The sequence below is a fragment of the Elaeis guineensis genome, chromosome 1 (genome assembly GCF_000442705.2).
Source record: "Elaeis guineensis isolate ETL-2024a chromosome 1, EG11, whole genome shotgun sequence".
Taxonomy (NCBI): Eukaryota; Viridiplantae; Streptophyta; class Magnoliopsida; order Arecales; family Arecaceae; genus Elaeis; species Elaeis guineensis.
In genome coordinates this window covers 116,425,901-116,440,532 of record NC_025993.2, presented here as the reverse complement: position 1 = coordinate 116,440,532, position 14,632 = coordinate 116,425,901, and the positions used below count along the sequence as shown (strand labels likewise).

The window sequence follows — 14,632 nt, the reverse complement described above, 5'->3', positions numbered from 1 at the left end:
ATCTAACCACCTTCATACCTACCTGTTGATCCCCCAATGCATTAGCATTTTACTTTCTAATTAAGGTCTCTATTTTTTAATATAATTTTATGAAAGATGTAACACAGTGGAAGAAAAATTAAGTCATGATTATTACAGCAAAAATCAGATATGCATTCATGCATAAATTTTTAAGCAATCTAAAATTTCTGAGTATTCTCATAAAAGAGAAAATTAAAATTATACTAATTTTATTTTACAACAATTTGTTCTCCAGTTTGGGTATTCCAATCTGTTGAGTTACATCAACAGGAAAGAACATGAACTACTTCATAGAATTGTCAATGCAGTCTTTGTAGTACTTCTTCCAATGGATGGTGGACTGGCAGCTTGAATAACAGATCTGTGCAAAGGAAGGAAGCCTACTGGTTCAAGGCTTCAATATTTCATTGTGGAACTATGGAGAGGGTATCTTTTACCCAGCACAATATTGATATCGAGGACTTAAGGTGGATGCTCTGATGCTACTTTGTTAATAATCACACAAAGCTTTGTCCACTTCTGATTTGACTCTCTTAGAAAGAGCTAGTTGCATATATTTCCATTTCTTCCTTTTGGTTCCTCGTATTTCACCATGCTGTCTGGACATACTGTTCACCTCTTTTCCGATAGTTGCTGGGATAGCAACTTTAAGCTGATGGATGCTGAATTTTATTCTTGCCCACATCATTTGCTGGAACATGTGGAAGGGCTAGCCAAAACCTGAGAGACCCTTGTGGCCAGAATTTTTCTTTCTTTGCCCTGTCTGCTTTTCTAGTCAGGTATGACCTTGATATGTGGTCACAAACTTTAAGACCTGTTCAATCGAGCGTGGTCGATTAGAGATTTGATGTAGACCAGCTTCTTTTTCTTGCCTCAGGTAAAAGGACTTCACAATTCACCAAGTGATCGAGAAGAAAGAGAATGATTAAGAAACAGAGAGAGAATTGGATCAAGGAAAGCAAGTTGACTCACCTTCACTAATGTCTTTGATCATGTGATTGCACTAGAAGCTTGTAGCCAAAGAAAATTTGATCCACAAGCGGAAAGTAAATCTACCTTACATCCTGCTTCTAAGATAAAAGGCTAAGGGAGCCTTGTATCATGTAGATGTTGACAGAGAACCCCCTCCTTTGACAGCATATACTTCAAGAGTGTGTTCCTCCCTCCTTTGACAGCATCCTTCAGCATTTATAGAGAAAATATGGTTGTTTTTTCCAGCAATAACCACCTCTGGTTGGTTATTTCCAGCTATAATCACTCCTTAGTGATGGTTCCCATCAAGATCATTGGATGGCTGCCCCCATTTTGTTTACCTGGGTACTTTTCTCCAAGGAAACTTCTTGCAAGTGCACTATTTTTTTTTTTTGTACGGATGCCAATTGTCAAGCTCAAAAAATATCATTTGTCACTATCAAGTTAGTTGATTAGAACAGTTTATCAGTTGATAAGGAAGCTGCTTATCAATCTGTTAGAAAAATGATTGATGAATTGATTACCAGTCAGCAATTACTTTAAAAGTGGCTCGTGGTGGCAAGGCATCTATTCCTCTCTGAGTTTCTCAGTTTTCACTGGAGAGTTTCACCCATTGCTATACTTATTTATCCTACCCTGTTTAAACTCACAAAAATTTATCCACCAGAAAAAAAGATTCATAATAAGTCTATCTGATCTGGAATTTATTTGACCACAGATTCTGCTATTTTATGCTCATCAAATTCTTAGACTTGTGTTTTTTTCCTCTCTGGTTGGTCACAAGGAAGTTGGCCAACCAATAGGTCATTGGTCACTTATCTAGTGCAGGGGTAGCCATTTGATGGCCTAGGTTAGCAAAGGGTTTCTCTAGCATGTGGCTGTGTGGATTCCTTGGAATTTCCTCTTCATCTAGGACTCAAAATTCCGGTGTTATTGTTTTTATTACTATTATTGTTATTATTATTATTTTTGTAGTGATGATGTGGTCAAATAAAACACTAAACTTGTAAACTACCCCTATGAAAAGGATTAAATGACCAAACTATGGGTTTAACTGAACACTACACTAAACTACTCCCAGTAAGCTGATTAATGGATCAAGCTGATGACAAGCAACTAATCTGTAACTAAATTATAAACTTCGAACACCCACTGATGCTATTAGAAAGATACCTTGCTTAAGTAACCAAGAGTGCATGCATTGGTTGCCTTGCTACTTAGCTGCAAGCTTCTCCCAATCACCATTGGACCATTGGAATAAACTACAGTGAAATGATCAAGCAAATAGATGAATTATTACAAAGGAAACAAAAAAGGTCCTGATACAATATTTAAGAGCCCATGTATTCTGGGTGCGTTCTGATGCCCCTCCTGTTCCCTTTTTCTCTCTTTAAGTAGTGCATTTCTCTCTCCTGATGGTGGTAGGTATCCCACAAATGGGACATGCTGTAAATGTGTGCCTCCTGTTTCATTAACTGTTGCAGTCTCCTACTACCAAAATCATAATCATCATTTGAGATCAGTGCACAGCCATTTACGACTCACATGTTCCCAACAAATCCCCTTATATGTCCTTGTCTGGTGTTAGCCTCGAGGGTAGGCACATGTCCTTATCTTGCCTCTGCACGTGGCTGGGCCCAACTAACCTATCAACAACTTGTTTTTAATGCTTTATAGTATGCTAAGTGACTATTTGATTATGAGACATTGTTCTGTCTATTGCTGTCATTCATCATGTGATATTAATTGTTCAGGAGGACCAGTGCTTAACATATATGTTCACAAAATGCTTTCCAAAATAATGTGTGTGGTTTTCCAATATAGAATTCTTTGATTTGTAGAATAATTAAACTGCCTATCAGGTCACCTTGAGCACTATTTAGGTGAATACTTTCAAAGAGACATTGGGCTCAGTAATGTATCGGTGTCTTTAATACCTATTTTTAAGAGAAAATATATCTGATAAACATGTATCGGATAGAAGCTTCAAAAGTCCTTTTGTTTAGTACTTCCAAGGACAATCTGTCTCATCTTTTTTAAATGATATTTGTTTCAAATACCTGAGGACATCATTTGTTTTACAGATGCAACACAGAGCAAATTGCAATCAAATGGACCAGTGGTATGCATCCATCTTTCTACTATTTAGGCTCCAAGTTTGTTCTATGTTTGATTTATTTTACAGTTTTAAATCTCCTTGCTGGGTGATCTGTCATTGATGAAGTTTCAAAGTTCGATGGGCAATGTATGTTTATAGATTCATCGTTGTAGTTGTTGGTGCTGGAAAAGACAGCTGGGATACCATAAGTAGTGTAAAAGGATGGGTATTATTTTGCTGATACGGACGTTCTTCAAGGTTTAGATGCTAATATAGATGGAAAAGGAGACACTGAGGTTTTGAGGATTTTCCAAGTTATGGCAGGATATAGGGTGTGCTAGATTTTTTTTTTTTCCCCCTTTTTTCAGTGGAAGCTAGAATGTTTTGGTTGAATTTCATATAAGTGGGATGTTGAACCTTTTTTTCCCCATTTTGTCACCTCTGAACATACTTGTGAGGACTTATGATGTTGTAATGTGCATACTTTAGAGAACAGATTCACAAGTGAATATACATGATCTAAAAGAAAAATGGAAGTATATGATAAGGAATTGAGGGCTTCTGTTTGTCAATCCCATTCTGTTAGGATGTGCAAATAAAGTAAATATTTGATGTATTAGTGACCATGAAATTCTATCTGAACGTATACATTTATGTTATGATATTATTAGTGAAAGAGTTTGCCATTACCTTCTTAATAAACAACTGATTTATAAAGAACAACTTTAAATATCTATATATAAAAAAGTTAAACAACATGTCCAAAATCCTCTAAATTAGTCAATTAATCTCCACTAGTTTGTGCACGTGATTTATTCAATCATTCCGCATACACGATGTGCTTTAATTGTTTTTATTCCCTGTGCACAACTGTGGTTTGAATGCTACTTGGTTCCCCATTCCACACTGCATGTTGTGTGTCCACTTGTCACCCGGCATCCTTCCATCCATTTTTCTATCGCACTTCCTGTATGTGTTTCAAGTGGTCTGTCCCTCTCCTCAACTCCTACTTTCATCCAATTAAAATCACTTATGTCGCCTGACTTTGAGGATAACCTAATTATTGAATTAAACTCTTAGCAACATGCTTCCACTGCATACGAATTCAATGCTGTGTCTAGAGTTTTATGAGTTCCGCTATTTTGAGATCTAAAACATACTTGATTTCATAGTGCGACTAATATCTATGGCTTCCTTGTGCAGAGTGCTTATTCTAACTTCAATATTTTCTTCTGTAATAAATGATGGATTTCAGTTCCCTTTCTTCTTGTCCTTTTGATTGCTTGATTTGGTCTAAAAGGTTCTTGATAAATGCTTCAACAAGCATGATGAACAAACACTAGTTTTTTCCAATTTAACATGGGTCTTCATAATCATGGGAATAAGGAATCTTCAGTGAAGTAGGTGGAAGTTTTCTTGAGTATGTAAGGAATATTATCAGTTCTGTTACGCTGCTTGCATCCCTTTAGGTCTGTGACATATAAAATTCCCACCATTTTGATGCATAGACTTGTCTCTTCATAAATTCTCTATGTATGATTTAGTTTGAGCGGTATATATTATTTATTCTTGTGTACATTCTTGGACATCTTTCACTGTATTTTGTTTATCATTATTGGGTATTCTTACCATGTTGCCGACTCATCTTCTTATCACATTGTATATAGATTGGGGCAATGCATTACGAAAATAATATAATTTGCATCTCCACATTTGCTTGTGAAGACTTGTTAGTTTTGTGGGAAGATGCATGGCTACTGCTATTTAGTCAAGCTACAACATTACATGGCTCCAATACCCACCAACTGTAGTTGTTTTCTGACATTTTTCATCTATGACTGTTGAGCACACACTTATTATAAAAAATGAAATCTTTAAATGCAGGACTATCATCTGCCTCACATCCTAATCAATTTTCTGTAGCTGACAGCTTAGGAAACTTGGGCTTAACATGTATTGAGGTTCTCAAGCAAAATTTTTCACCTTTATGGGAGTTAATTACTTCAGGATATAATATCTTGTTTCTGTTTTTCCCTAGCACCAAAAAAAAAAAAAAAGAAACTTAATGCAGTTGTGTTCTTTAGAAAAAGCACAAGAGTATGTTTATTTTGGAACAAGAGTATGTTATTTTTGGAAGTAGGATTATCGAAACAAAAATTTCATGCCGTATATATTGCTGAATTTTAAGCAAAGCCATTCTTATGTTTAAAGAGGAGATAGAGCTCATATGCTAGCAGAACTGGTAATAGAAAGTACCACTTTTGACTCAAACACAGTATGGGCAGAGCATACAAGTCTTTAACTAATTCATAGCTTTTGTTAAAGTTTGGAGAGATACCCAAGGAAGGTAATAATTCATATGATTTGTTTGATTGGCCCTTGAGGAGGCTTCATTGCATAATGGAAAGACTGTTTGTAGGACACATGAAAAATCAAAATAGTTCATGTCAAGAAGTGCATGTGATCCTTTTCTACTGCCTCTTGTCAAAAATTGATCTGGAAACTAGAGGGTGCATCAAGTTGGTACTATTCGATGTTTTATGTTATTTATTCATATGCAGCACAGTTTGATATCTGCATGCTTTCTAGGAAGTGGATTGCTTGTGTTTCACGTCCTTAGGATTGCATGAAACGTGTTGGAATTGATGAAATTCAATTTTTATTTAAAAGTTTTCAATTGATTTAAACCCATGTAGGATTACCAATCGTTCTCATTTCTTAGTAGGATATGCCATTCTCTTATGCTCCAGGAAACTCTGCAGTGGAATGGAACTACCAGCAAGAAGAAGGGGCAGAAGTGGGGCAGGGAGAAGACCTTAAGCAGGAAGAATGAGGATGATTCTTGTACTGGAGCGTCTAATGGAAAAACTGTTGCTGAAGAAGGGAAGCATGTAGATGGCCATATAGATTTTGAGAGCCTTTATCCTTTAACACGCCGTCCTGAGGTTTGTTTCCATCGTATTCTTCTGGTGGTTTGAGTGTTTGAAGGACCATGATGATTTTTCAGATGCTCTTCTGAAAAACGAAAAAAGGAACTATTATTTATGTCTTGACATGCATTTTTTGCCATTCTACCGGAAAGTTCTTTAGCACCGGTACATCAGCAAAAGTATTGTATTTGAGTTGGTAAATTATCTCTCAACGTAAACAATTTGTGTGATTGTAATATGTAATTCCAAAGAAGCCAAGCTGTATGTATTCTGCACTTATTTTTTTGTTTTCTTCTACCAAAGTTAAATGCCAACATGTTTATAGTAGACTGAAATAACAACACTTGAATTTATTGCAGGAAGGTGATGTGCTTGTGTATCGTTTAGTTGAGTTGTCATCATCATGGTGCCCTGAGCTTTCTCCTTTCCGAGTATGACTCATCTATATGTTGAACAAAATTGATAATCATATTAATTGTTGTTTTCATTCTTAAATATGAATATCACAAATTGGATCAAATAAAAATATTCTCACATTCAGCCATTTAATGATTTTTGTAATGCACTTGAGTGATGTTCTGGGTTTGACTATTATTGTAGGTTGGAAAAGTTTCATTGTATGACTCCATATCGAAGAAAATTGTTCTTGTACCTGTCCCAGAATACCCGCTTTTTTCCAATGAAAAGAATGACCCAGATGAATTGTCACAGCAACCAGACATTTCACATTACAAAGAAGATGGCTCTTTGGAGGTATCTGTTAAATTGGTGTTTGTGTACTTCTCCATAGATTTTTTGGTAATTACATTTAGTTTTTCGGGAGTTGATTATCACAAAAGTTGATAACCACAACTGCTAAACCAGATCGAATATCCATCACTCCTTGATGTTCGTTTATTGAAGCCAAATGAGTCAGAAACAGAAGATGTACATACTCTTCAAGGTGAAAGGACCATGGCAGCAGCACTATTAAACAATTGGGAAGCTTCCTTTGCTAGAAGTAATGCCACAAAGACAGTTACCCCTCCAGGTATCTTTCTACCAGAATAAGTTGAGTAACAGCACGTCATTAGGGTATTTTCTTGCTTTATTTTATGCTTAAAAATGCTCGAGTTCAATTTGTTCTCCATAAATATTGACACTTTATTATTTATATTCAAAGCTCATGCGCGACCTTGTTTTGTAGAAAGAAAACCTAATATGGGCTGGGAGCAAATTGAACAGGCATTAACTGAGAAGAAGGCTGAGCTTCAGCAAAACAATGGTTGGGGGAGTTGGACCTCAAATGAAAACACCAGCACCACCTCATGGTCATACAGAGCATTGAGGGGAAGTGCCCTAGGGCCAACTCTCGCATTATTAAGAGGAAAAGAGGCCAAGTATGCGAGCACAAGAAATGGTACGCATGCTAGTTCAAACCGGAAGTATGCAGATTCAAATGGGAAGTACGCTAATTCTAAGGGCTAGTATTCCAGTTCGGCAAGGGGAAAGTATGGTGGCTCAACAAAAAAATGGTAAGCATGAGAGGTTTTATGTGGTAAGTTGTGCAAGTATGCTAATACCAAGATATTTTGTTAGGTTTCGGACTCAGAGAATATTTTGATGTTTTGTGCAATGATTAGATCCTTGTAATTAACCCCGTGTCCAACGTGGCAATTTACAAAGTGCCGGCTTGCTTCTCAGCTCTTTCTTTATTATCTTCTATGTTTCACAAGGAGGATTTGATTTGTGTTCAATCCTAATATCTGTATGTGGATTGACGGTGGTCAGACTAATCAAAGGGGATGCCTTGTGGATCCTCGAGAGAGATTGGATTCTCTATAATTTCTGTTTTTCTCCTGTCCTGTCTTATTTAAGCACCTACTTTCCACTGAAGCAGGCCTCACGACAAACTCCAGAGTAACCCCTCCAGATCTTGTTGTGCTCTGTCGCTGACATAGAAAGGAAAAGGTCAATGATGGAAACAAGAAACTGAGAGGATCTATGCTCCTAAAAAAATTGTGGATATGAATAATGTGAACTTTGATGCAGATTTGGAGTCATGACAATAGGCTTCTACTGATAGGACTTGTGGTCAGAGAGGGAACTGAGTGGCGGCCTGCTATTTCTGATGGCTTTCTGAGAGCTTCACTGCGTTAACCTTGTAAACTAGTGGGTTGGATAGCTTGTTGGCCCAGGATAACTAACAAGTCGACTCAGAGAACCTTGAACTGCTTAATTTTGCGTGAAGACTGCGGCTATAATTATAATCGTTTTTATTTTGTATTTTTCTTCAGATATTGATAAAGATTGAGATCTAAAGAAAGTTTTGTAGAACTTTTAGACTATCTGGTTATCAGAAAATTTAAAAAAAAAAAGAGAAAATATAAATCACAAGAAAAGAAAAAGAAAAGAAACAAATAAGGGAGAATTTTCTCATGTTTGATTGAAGTAACAAAGTTGCAGCGAAAGTTTTTAAAAGTAGCGTTTGTAAAATATGATTATATTATTGTTATGGATAGAAAATCTTTGCTTCTCAAGCCTAAAACATTAGCAAATACCGATCACGATTGATCTAAGGTCGGTCATTGATCCAAGCATAACTCGATCCATATCTCGGGCGACCTCCATGCATGAGCTGCTGGCCCATGCTTCAGTGGACATATTTGTTTTAATCAATGTACTCGAAAGAGTTGATTGAAAGCATCTGCATATCTCTCTTAAATTATGTGATTGCTGAGAACAATTAGCCACAAGTCGGATAAGACAGTGACAATTGTTAAATCTTGAAAAATTAGATTAGAAATCTGGAGATAACGCATTCCAAATAAGCGGAATGGCTTTCTATGACTCTTCTCTCTCACGGCTCTCACATCTATAAATAGAAGTAAGAGATCTCTAAGTATGCAATCTCTCACTCACACGCTTCTTTTTATCTATTTCAAATTTCTGACTCAAATATTGAAGGATCCTCATCAGGAGTCAATCTTAATCAAAAATTTATTTTGCAGATTTGGACATCATAGTCCAGTGGTCACCATTCAACTCTAGTTAATTTGATCCAAATAAAAAATTTACAGCAATAATTATCATTTTTGAACTACTCCCCCTTGTTCTTCTGTCTTTCTTTTTGACAATGGGTGGATGCCTAATTTATTGAGGTAATAATGTTAGTGGCGATCACCAGTCTGGAACTTTGGACAACTCCCAGATATTTTATGAACTTTTGGTACTCACTCAATCACTCTTATCATTTTTTTTCATAAAATTACTATATTTTGAAAAAAAAAAATCTAGACCATTTAGATATGAGCAACGGATTGGACCGTTCATTACACGGCCTGATATGAAACGGGCCATGTCTGACACGGTCCGTTAGCTATAGTAACGAGCCATATCAGGTACGGCCTATTAAAAGGGGTTGGGCTGGGCTGAGGGTTTGCGGCCCGCGGCTCAAGCTTGGCACGACCCATAAGGGCCTGGACTGGCCTGACCCAAGGGCTTGGACTAGCCCAGTCCATGGTCCAGACACGGCTCGGCATGGTTTAAGCTCTGCCCGATTTTCTTTTTTGAATTTAAATATATATATATATATATTAAAACAGAGCAACTGCATTGATTAGCCTCCGTTTGACATGTGATTGGGCCTTTTGGATGCCACATGTCCAAAAAACTGCATGGAGGGGGGAAGAGAATTTCGAAGTTCGGATCAAGGAGGATGAAGTGGCTATGGAGGTCGAGAATGTCGTCGGTGAGGGAGAAGAATTCACGGATGAAGACCTCCAACCTGCATCCAGCAGTCACCCAAGGCTTGCCGATGGTAAGCTTCCCCGTGGGCAACCATATCCTAAATTATAAAAAAAAAATGAAAAACGAGAAAGATGGGAGGAAGGACCCATCGGATCTAGGTAAACCAGTGGTCCTCCCTCTTGACTGTCAGAAAATATATGTCGGAGCCTCGGAGAGATGGCGGTAGTTTGCCGATCCAGACTTTTTCTGATAGCCGTTGATCGTATTTTTGAGAGAAGGAGCCATAGTTTAACACCTCCCTCCACCAATCTCCTAACAATCGACAGATCATAAGCACACCCGTCGAAAAATCAACTGAGAGCCTCGATAAAAGGGTGGTGTTCCATCGATTGCGTGTTTTCGGCAGTCGCCAGTCGAGATGCGGTGGAGTGGAATAACATTTCGGACGGCCTTCTTCAACCGACCTCCCTCAAGACTGGCAGTTATCGGGACGCCAACAACTGAGAGAAGGCCATCGGTGGTTGGGAAGGCCCGATGACCCACCGATGGAGGTTAATCGAGAGTTTGATTGACGGCCATGGGGGTTTTGGGTGGTGATCGGGAAAAAAAGAAGGGAAGACGAGAAGGGCCTAATGGGTTTGGGATTTTGGGTTTATACCCGAAATCCAAAATCCAGTTAACCCATTTGTTTTAAAAGGGGTTGGATTCGAATTTTCAGATTTTAGAAATTTGGATCCATTAATCCATCAGTCCATTAATAATTGACTTAACTAAACCACATTGAGTTGGTTTGATTTGGTTTGGGATTGTTTTGCGATTTAGCCCTTGATGAAGAAAAGAGAAAGAAAAAAAATTATTTTTTGAAAATAAAATATAATATATAAAAATAATATTGTGTAATATCTTAACTATATTTTATAATAAAATATTAAAAAAAGCACTATTGCAAAACTCAAAGTATATATATATATTTTATATAATAACAAAATATAATAAATAAAAATATTATTTTAAAATAATATATTTATTAAATAAAAAAATATGTATGGGGTTTATGTAATTGTGTATGCTAGGCATGTATGTACGTATGTATTATTGGTTAATGGTTGGAAGAAAATAATTATATATTTATTTTAAAATTATTATTTAAAAAAATAATTACATGACGTGCATCGCATGGGATTCTAAGCTAGTTTTTTTTATAAATTATAAAAGAGTTAAGAAGTAAAATTAAAAATAGATGTGAATTTTTTTTTGTAAAAACAAAAAATCACCTTATAATGGTTTGGGATTTGGCGTGGACCCCTACCAATTTATTAATAATAATCAAAATGATATAAGAGAGGGAGGGGGGCTAGACTTGGCCTCCGAATATAATGAGAAAAAGAGAAAAAATTGAGATGACTCACTTCGATAATTAAAAAATAAATCTAAAAAGTTATAAATATGATAAATTAATAATTAAAAATCTTATTGATCGTAGTATTTATGTCATCGTCATTGTCGGATATTATATTATGTCTACTTTTACTTATAGTTTTATCTCGGCATCCAATCAATTTTTGAAGCAGAACAGTATCTCAATTATTTCATCGGTCATCCTACTTTTCTTTTCATCTAGAACTCGTCGACTTGTACTAAAAATAAATTCTGATGCTACTGTGGACATCGACACATTTAAGATATCATGTACAATGATGGATATTATAAAATATTAATTTTTAATACTTTTCTATCATACTAACACATCAAGATTTTTTATTTGATTTTTATCATATGCAGATTGAAGATCATTTTGTAAATAAAATTTAAGTTCACTACTTAAAGATGAAGATGAACTTGAAGAAGCATGTGTATGTTTTCTATGTATAATGAATAAGAAAACAGATGATGAATGAGAAGTACTAGAAAAAGAGGTAGAGGCTTGTGAACTAGAAGCACTAGATCTACGAAACTTATTATCATATAAAACATAAATATCATGAAGAAGTTAGTTTACTTCAGCTTTAGTGGGTTCGGGATCTTGATTCATATTTTTACAATATGCATTAAGTAAAATCAAAATACCACTTAATTTAACACGTGGATCCAATACAATAGCTAAGTTATGTATAGGACATATCCTGTCTCAATACTCATTTCATTTAGATTCTATTTCATAAATAATAGGTTCTAAAATATCATCATATCTATGTTATGCAAATTTTTGGCTAATAAGATATGCTTGTTGTAAAAATGAACAAGAGATTGGATAATAAACATCAGAAAGAATTTCAGTGGTATTATAAAAACTAACTAAATTTTTTTTCAAAATTTTATCTTTATTTTAGTCAGTTTCAGTCAATATAAAACCTAATCCACGATCATTAACATATGCACTTAATAAATTTTTATATGGATATGCATCATGTATCATTATATATGTCGAGTTCCAACGAGTAACTATATCAAGTTTAATTTTTTAAAATATTTATCATGATTTATACACATTTACTTAAATTCTTGATGACTTACTTTTGAAGCTTAAATAAAAGAAATTATATTTTTAATTTTCAGAATAACATCTTGAACCATACCTATACCAGATTGAACAGAGAGATTTAAAATATAACATGCACATCTAATATACAATAAATTTCTATTTAGAATGAGATGCAATGAGTCTTTCAATAATCTAATAGCAAAATTATTATTAGATGCATTATCAAAAGTAATAGACATAATTTTATCATTAGTACCATATGTGCATGCAGTTTGATAAATAGCGTCAGAAATTTATTGTACATAATATAAAAAATTAAAAGTATGAAAAATAAGAATATATTTATTTAATAGTCAATCATGATCAATATAATGAGCATTAATAGTCTAGAGCAAGTTCTAAAGAATATGCAAGGCCTAAAAATTTCATTACAACCTCAACATTCATAATAATTAATTTCAATAATAATTAGTAAAATTTGTATAATTATAAATTCAAATTTTTTAACCATCCGATCGGTATCAATGATGCTCTATTTACTCATCCGCACACTCGCGAATCCAAACCGAAATCAATCATGAGTATTTTGCAACTCTCAGAAGAAAAAAAGAAAAGGGTCATCTATCAAGCTCACGTGCCATCCATCAGGTCAGGGCCACGGGCTGTGCCTGGCATGGCCCGCCAGAACCCGGGCCTAGGACCGTGCCAGACTAGGGTTCGGGGTAAACAATCCATGCCTGGCACGATCCTTTTGGATCGTAGCCTGATGGGCTTGGATAGAGCCGTACTAGGTATGACACAGTGCTCATATATAAAACCATTGAGAATTCTCTCTTTAACTTTCTGTCTAGCTAATTTCTTTTTCACCGTTAAAAATAGAAAAATTCATTCTCAACAAAACTTTCTTTTCCTTCGTTTCTTACAACATAGAAAAAGTATGGTTAAGATGGATGAACATGTGATGCATGTGATTTATTAAAGATCTAAAGAGGTGCACTGCTAGGGCCGACAAAATATAATCCGATCTACCAATCCGATCTATATTCGATCCGTCATAAATATGTTTGGATTTAGGCTAAATAGGTTTGGATCATAAACGGATCAATCCGTTTAACCCATTTAATAAGTGGGTCGGATTTGATTTTAGATATCTGATCTGTTTAATCCGTTTAATATTTAGGTTGGGTTGAGTCAGATAACCTATTTAGCCTGTTTAATCTATTTTTGACCTATTTAACCTGATTTATTTAATCTGTTTAATCCATTTAAGACCCGTTTAATCTGTTTAATTTATTTCTGACCCATTTAATCCGACCTATTTAACCTTTTTAATTCGTTTAACCTATTTAACCCGTTTAATCTAATTTGACCTATTTAATAAACGGGTTAAACGGATCGGGTCGGATTATCCTTTTAATAAACAATCGGGTTCAGATTTGAATTTTTGATCCATTTAATAAATAGATCGGATTTGAGTTGACGATTTTCTGATCCGATTCGTTTATGACCCGATCTGTTTATAATCCGATCCGATCTGATTGCCACCCCTATGCACTATCATCTTGGCCTCTCTACTCTTCTAAAAAGCTAGAGCGGCCCGTCCATTTTGCAAGCCACAAAAAGCTTGGGCATTTTAAATCCTTAAGCATTAAACCATGTAAAAAATATTTTAATTTTTATTTTTTTTCAATTCCAAGAATATCTCTAGTTTTTAGAACTTAAAATATTTTGTAATAGTTTTAAATATGTATCTTCCTAAAAGTTCTGAAAATATGCCGGATTTCAATAAAAAAACAGATTCTAACGTTGACTTCTGAACCACCGCATGGAAAAATGAAAGTTAGTCATGAGTTAATTATTTTCAAATCTTTTTAAAATTTAGATATTTATTAAATTATTTCAAATTTAAATCTCTACTGGCCTTTGACATCTGCGTGTGTTATAACCACCAAGTAGATGATGATGATGATGATGATGATGATGATAATAATAATAATAATAATAATAATAATTATTATTATTATTATAGTAATAAATAAGAAAAAAATTTGTTCTTTCAGAAATTAATTTTTAATAGAAATTTTTTTAAACCTAAATAGGAATGTAAATGAATCGAACTACTCGTAAGTTATTTGAGCTCGACTCGACTAGGTTATTATCGAGTAGCATTTTGAGTCGAGCTTGAGTAGCTTTTTGAGTTAAAAACTCGTGAGCCTACTCGAATTTATATATATATATATATATATTATTAGTAGGCTAAAACTCAATTTCGATTTCGAACTTGAACTCGAATATGGTTCGGTTGATATTCGAGTTGAGTTGAGACGATCTTGAATTTTGTCTATTTTTTTTTTAGCTAAGTTCAAGTCTAAAATGTTAAGACTCAGTTGATTTCAAGTC

General features: G+C 35.0%; 1 protein-coding gene across 1 annotated transcript in view; it reads left to right on the top strand.

Annotated features, from left to right (window-relative positions):
* Positions 1-7,715, top strand: part of LOC105038760 (coilin) — a 33,987-nt gene extending 26,272 nt beyond the window's left edge. The window contains exons 8-13 of the mRNA XM_010914647.4: positions 3,078-3,115; positions 5,842-6,036; positions 6,381-6,452; positions 6,622-6,774; positions 6,886-7,051; positions 7,208-7,715. Of these exons, the coding sequence (XP_010912949.2) occupies positions 3,078-3,115; positions 5,842-6,036; positions 6,381-6,452; positions 6,622-6,774; positions 6,886-7,051; positions 7,208-7,488 (905 nt within the window). The 3' untranslated portion in view covers positions 7,489-7,715. The remainder of the gene's footprint in view (positions 1-3,077; positions 3,116-5,841; positions 6,037-6,380; positions 6,453-6,621; positions 6,775-6,885; positions 7,052-7,207) is intronic.
* Positions 7,716-14,632: the final 6,917 nt, after the last annotated feature.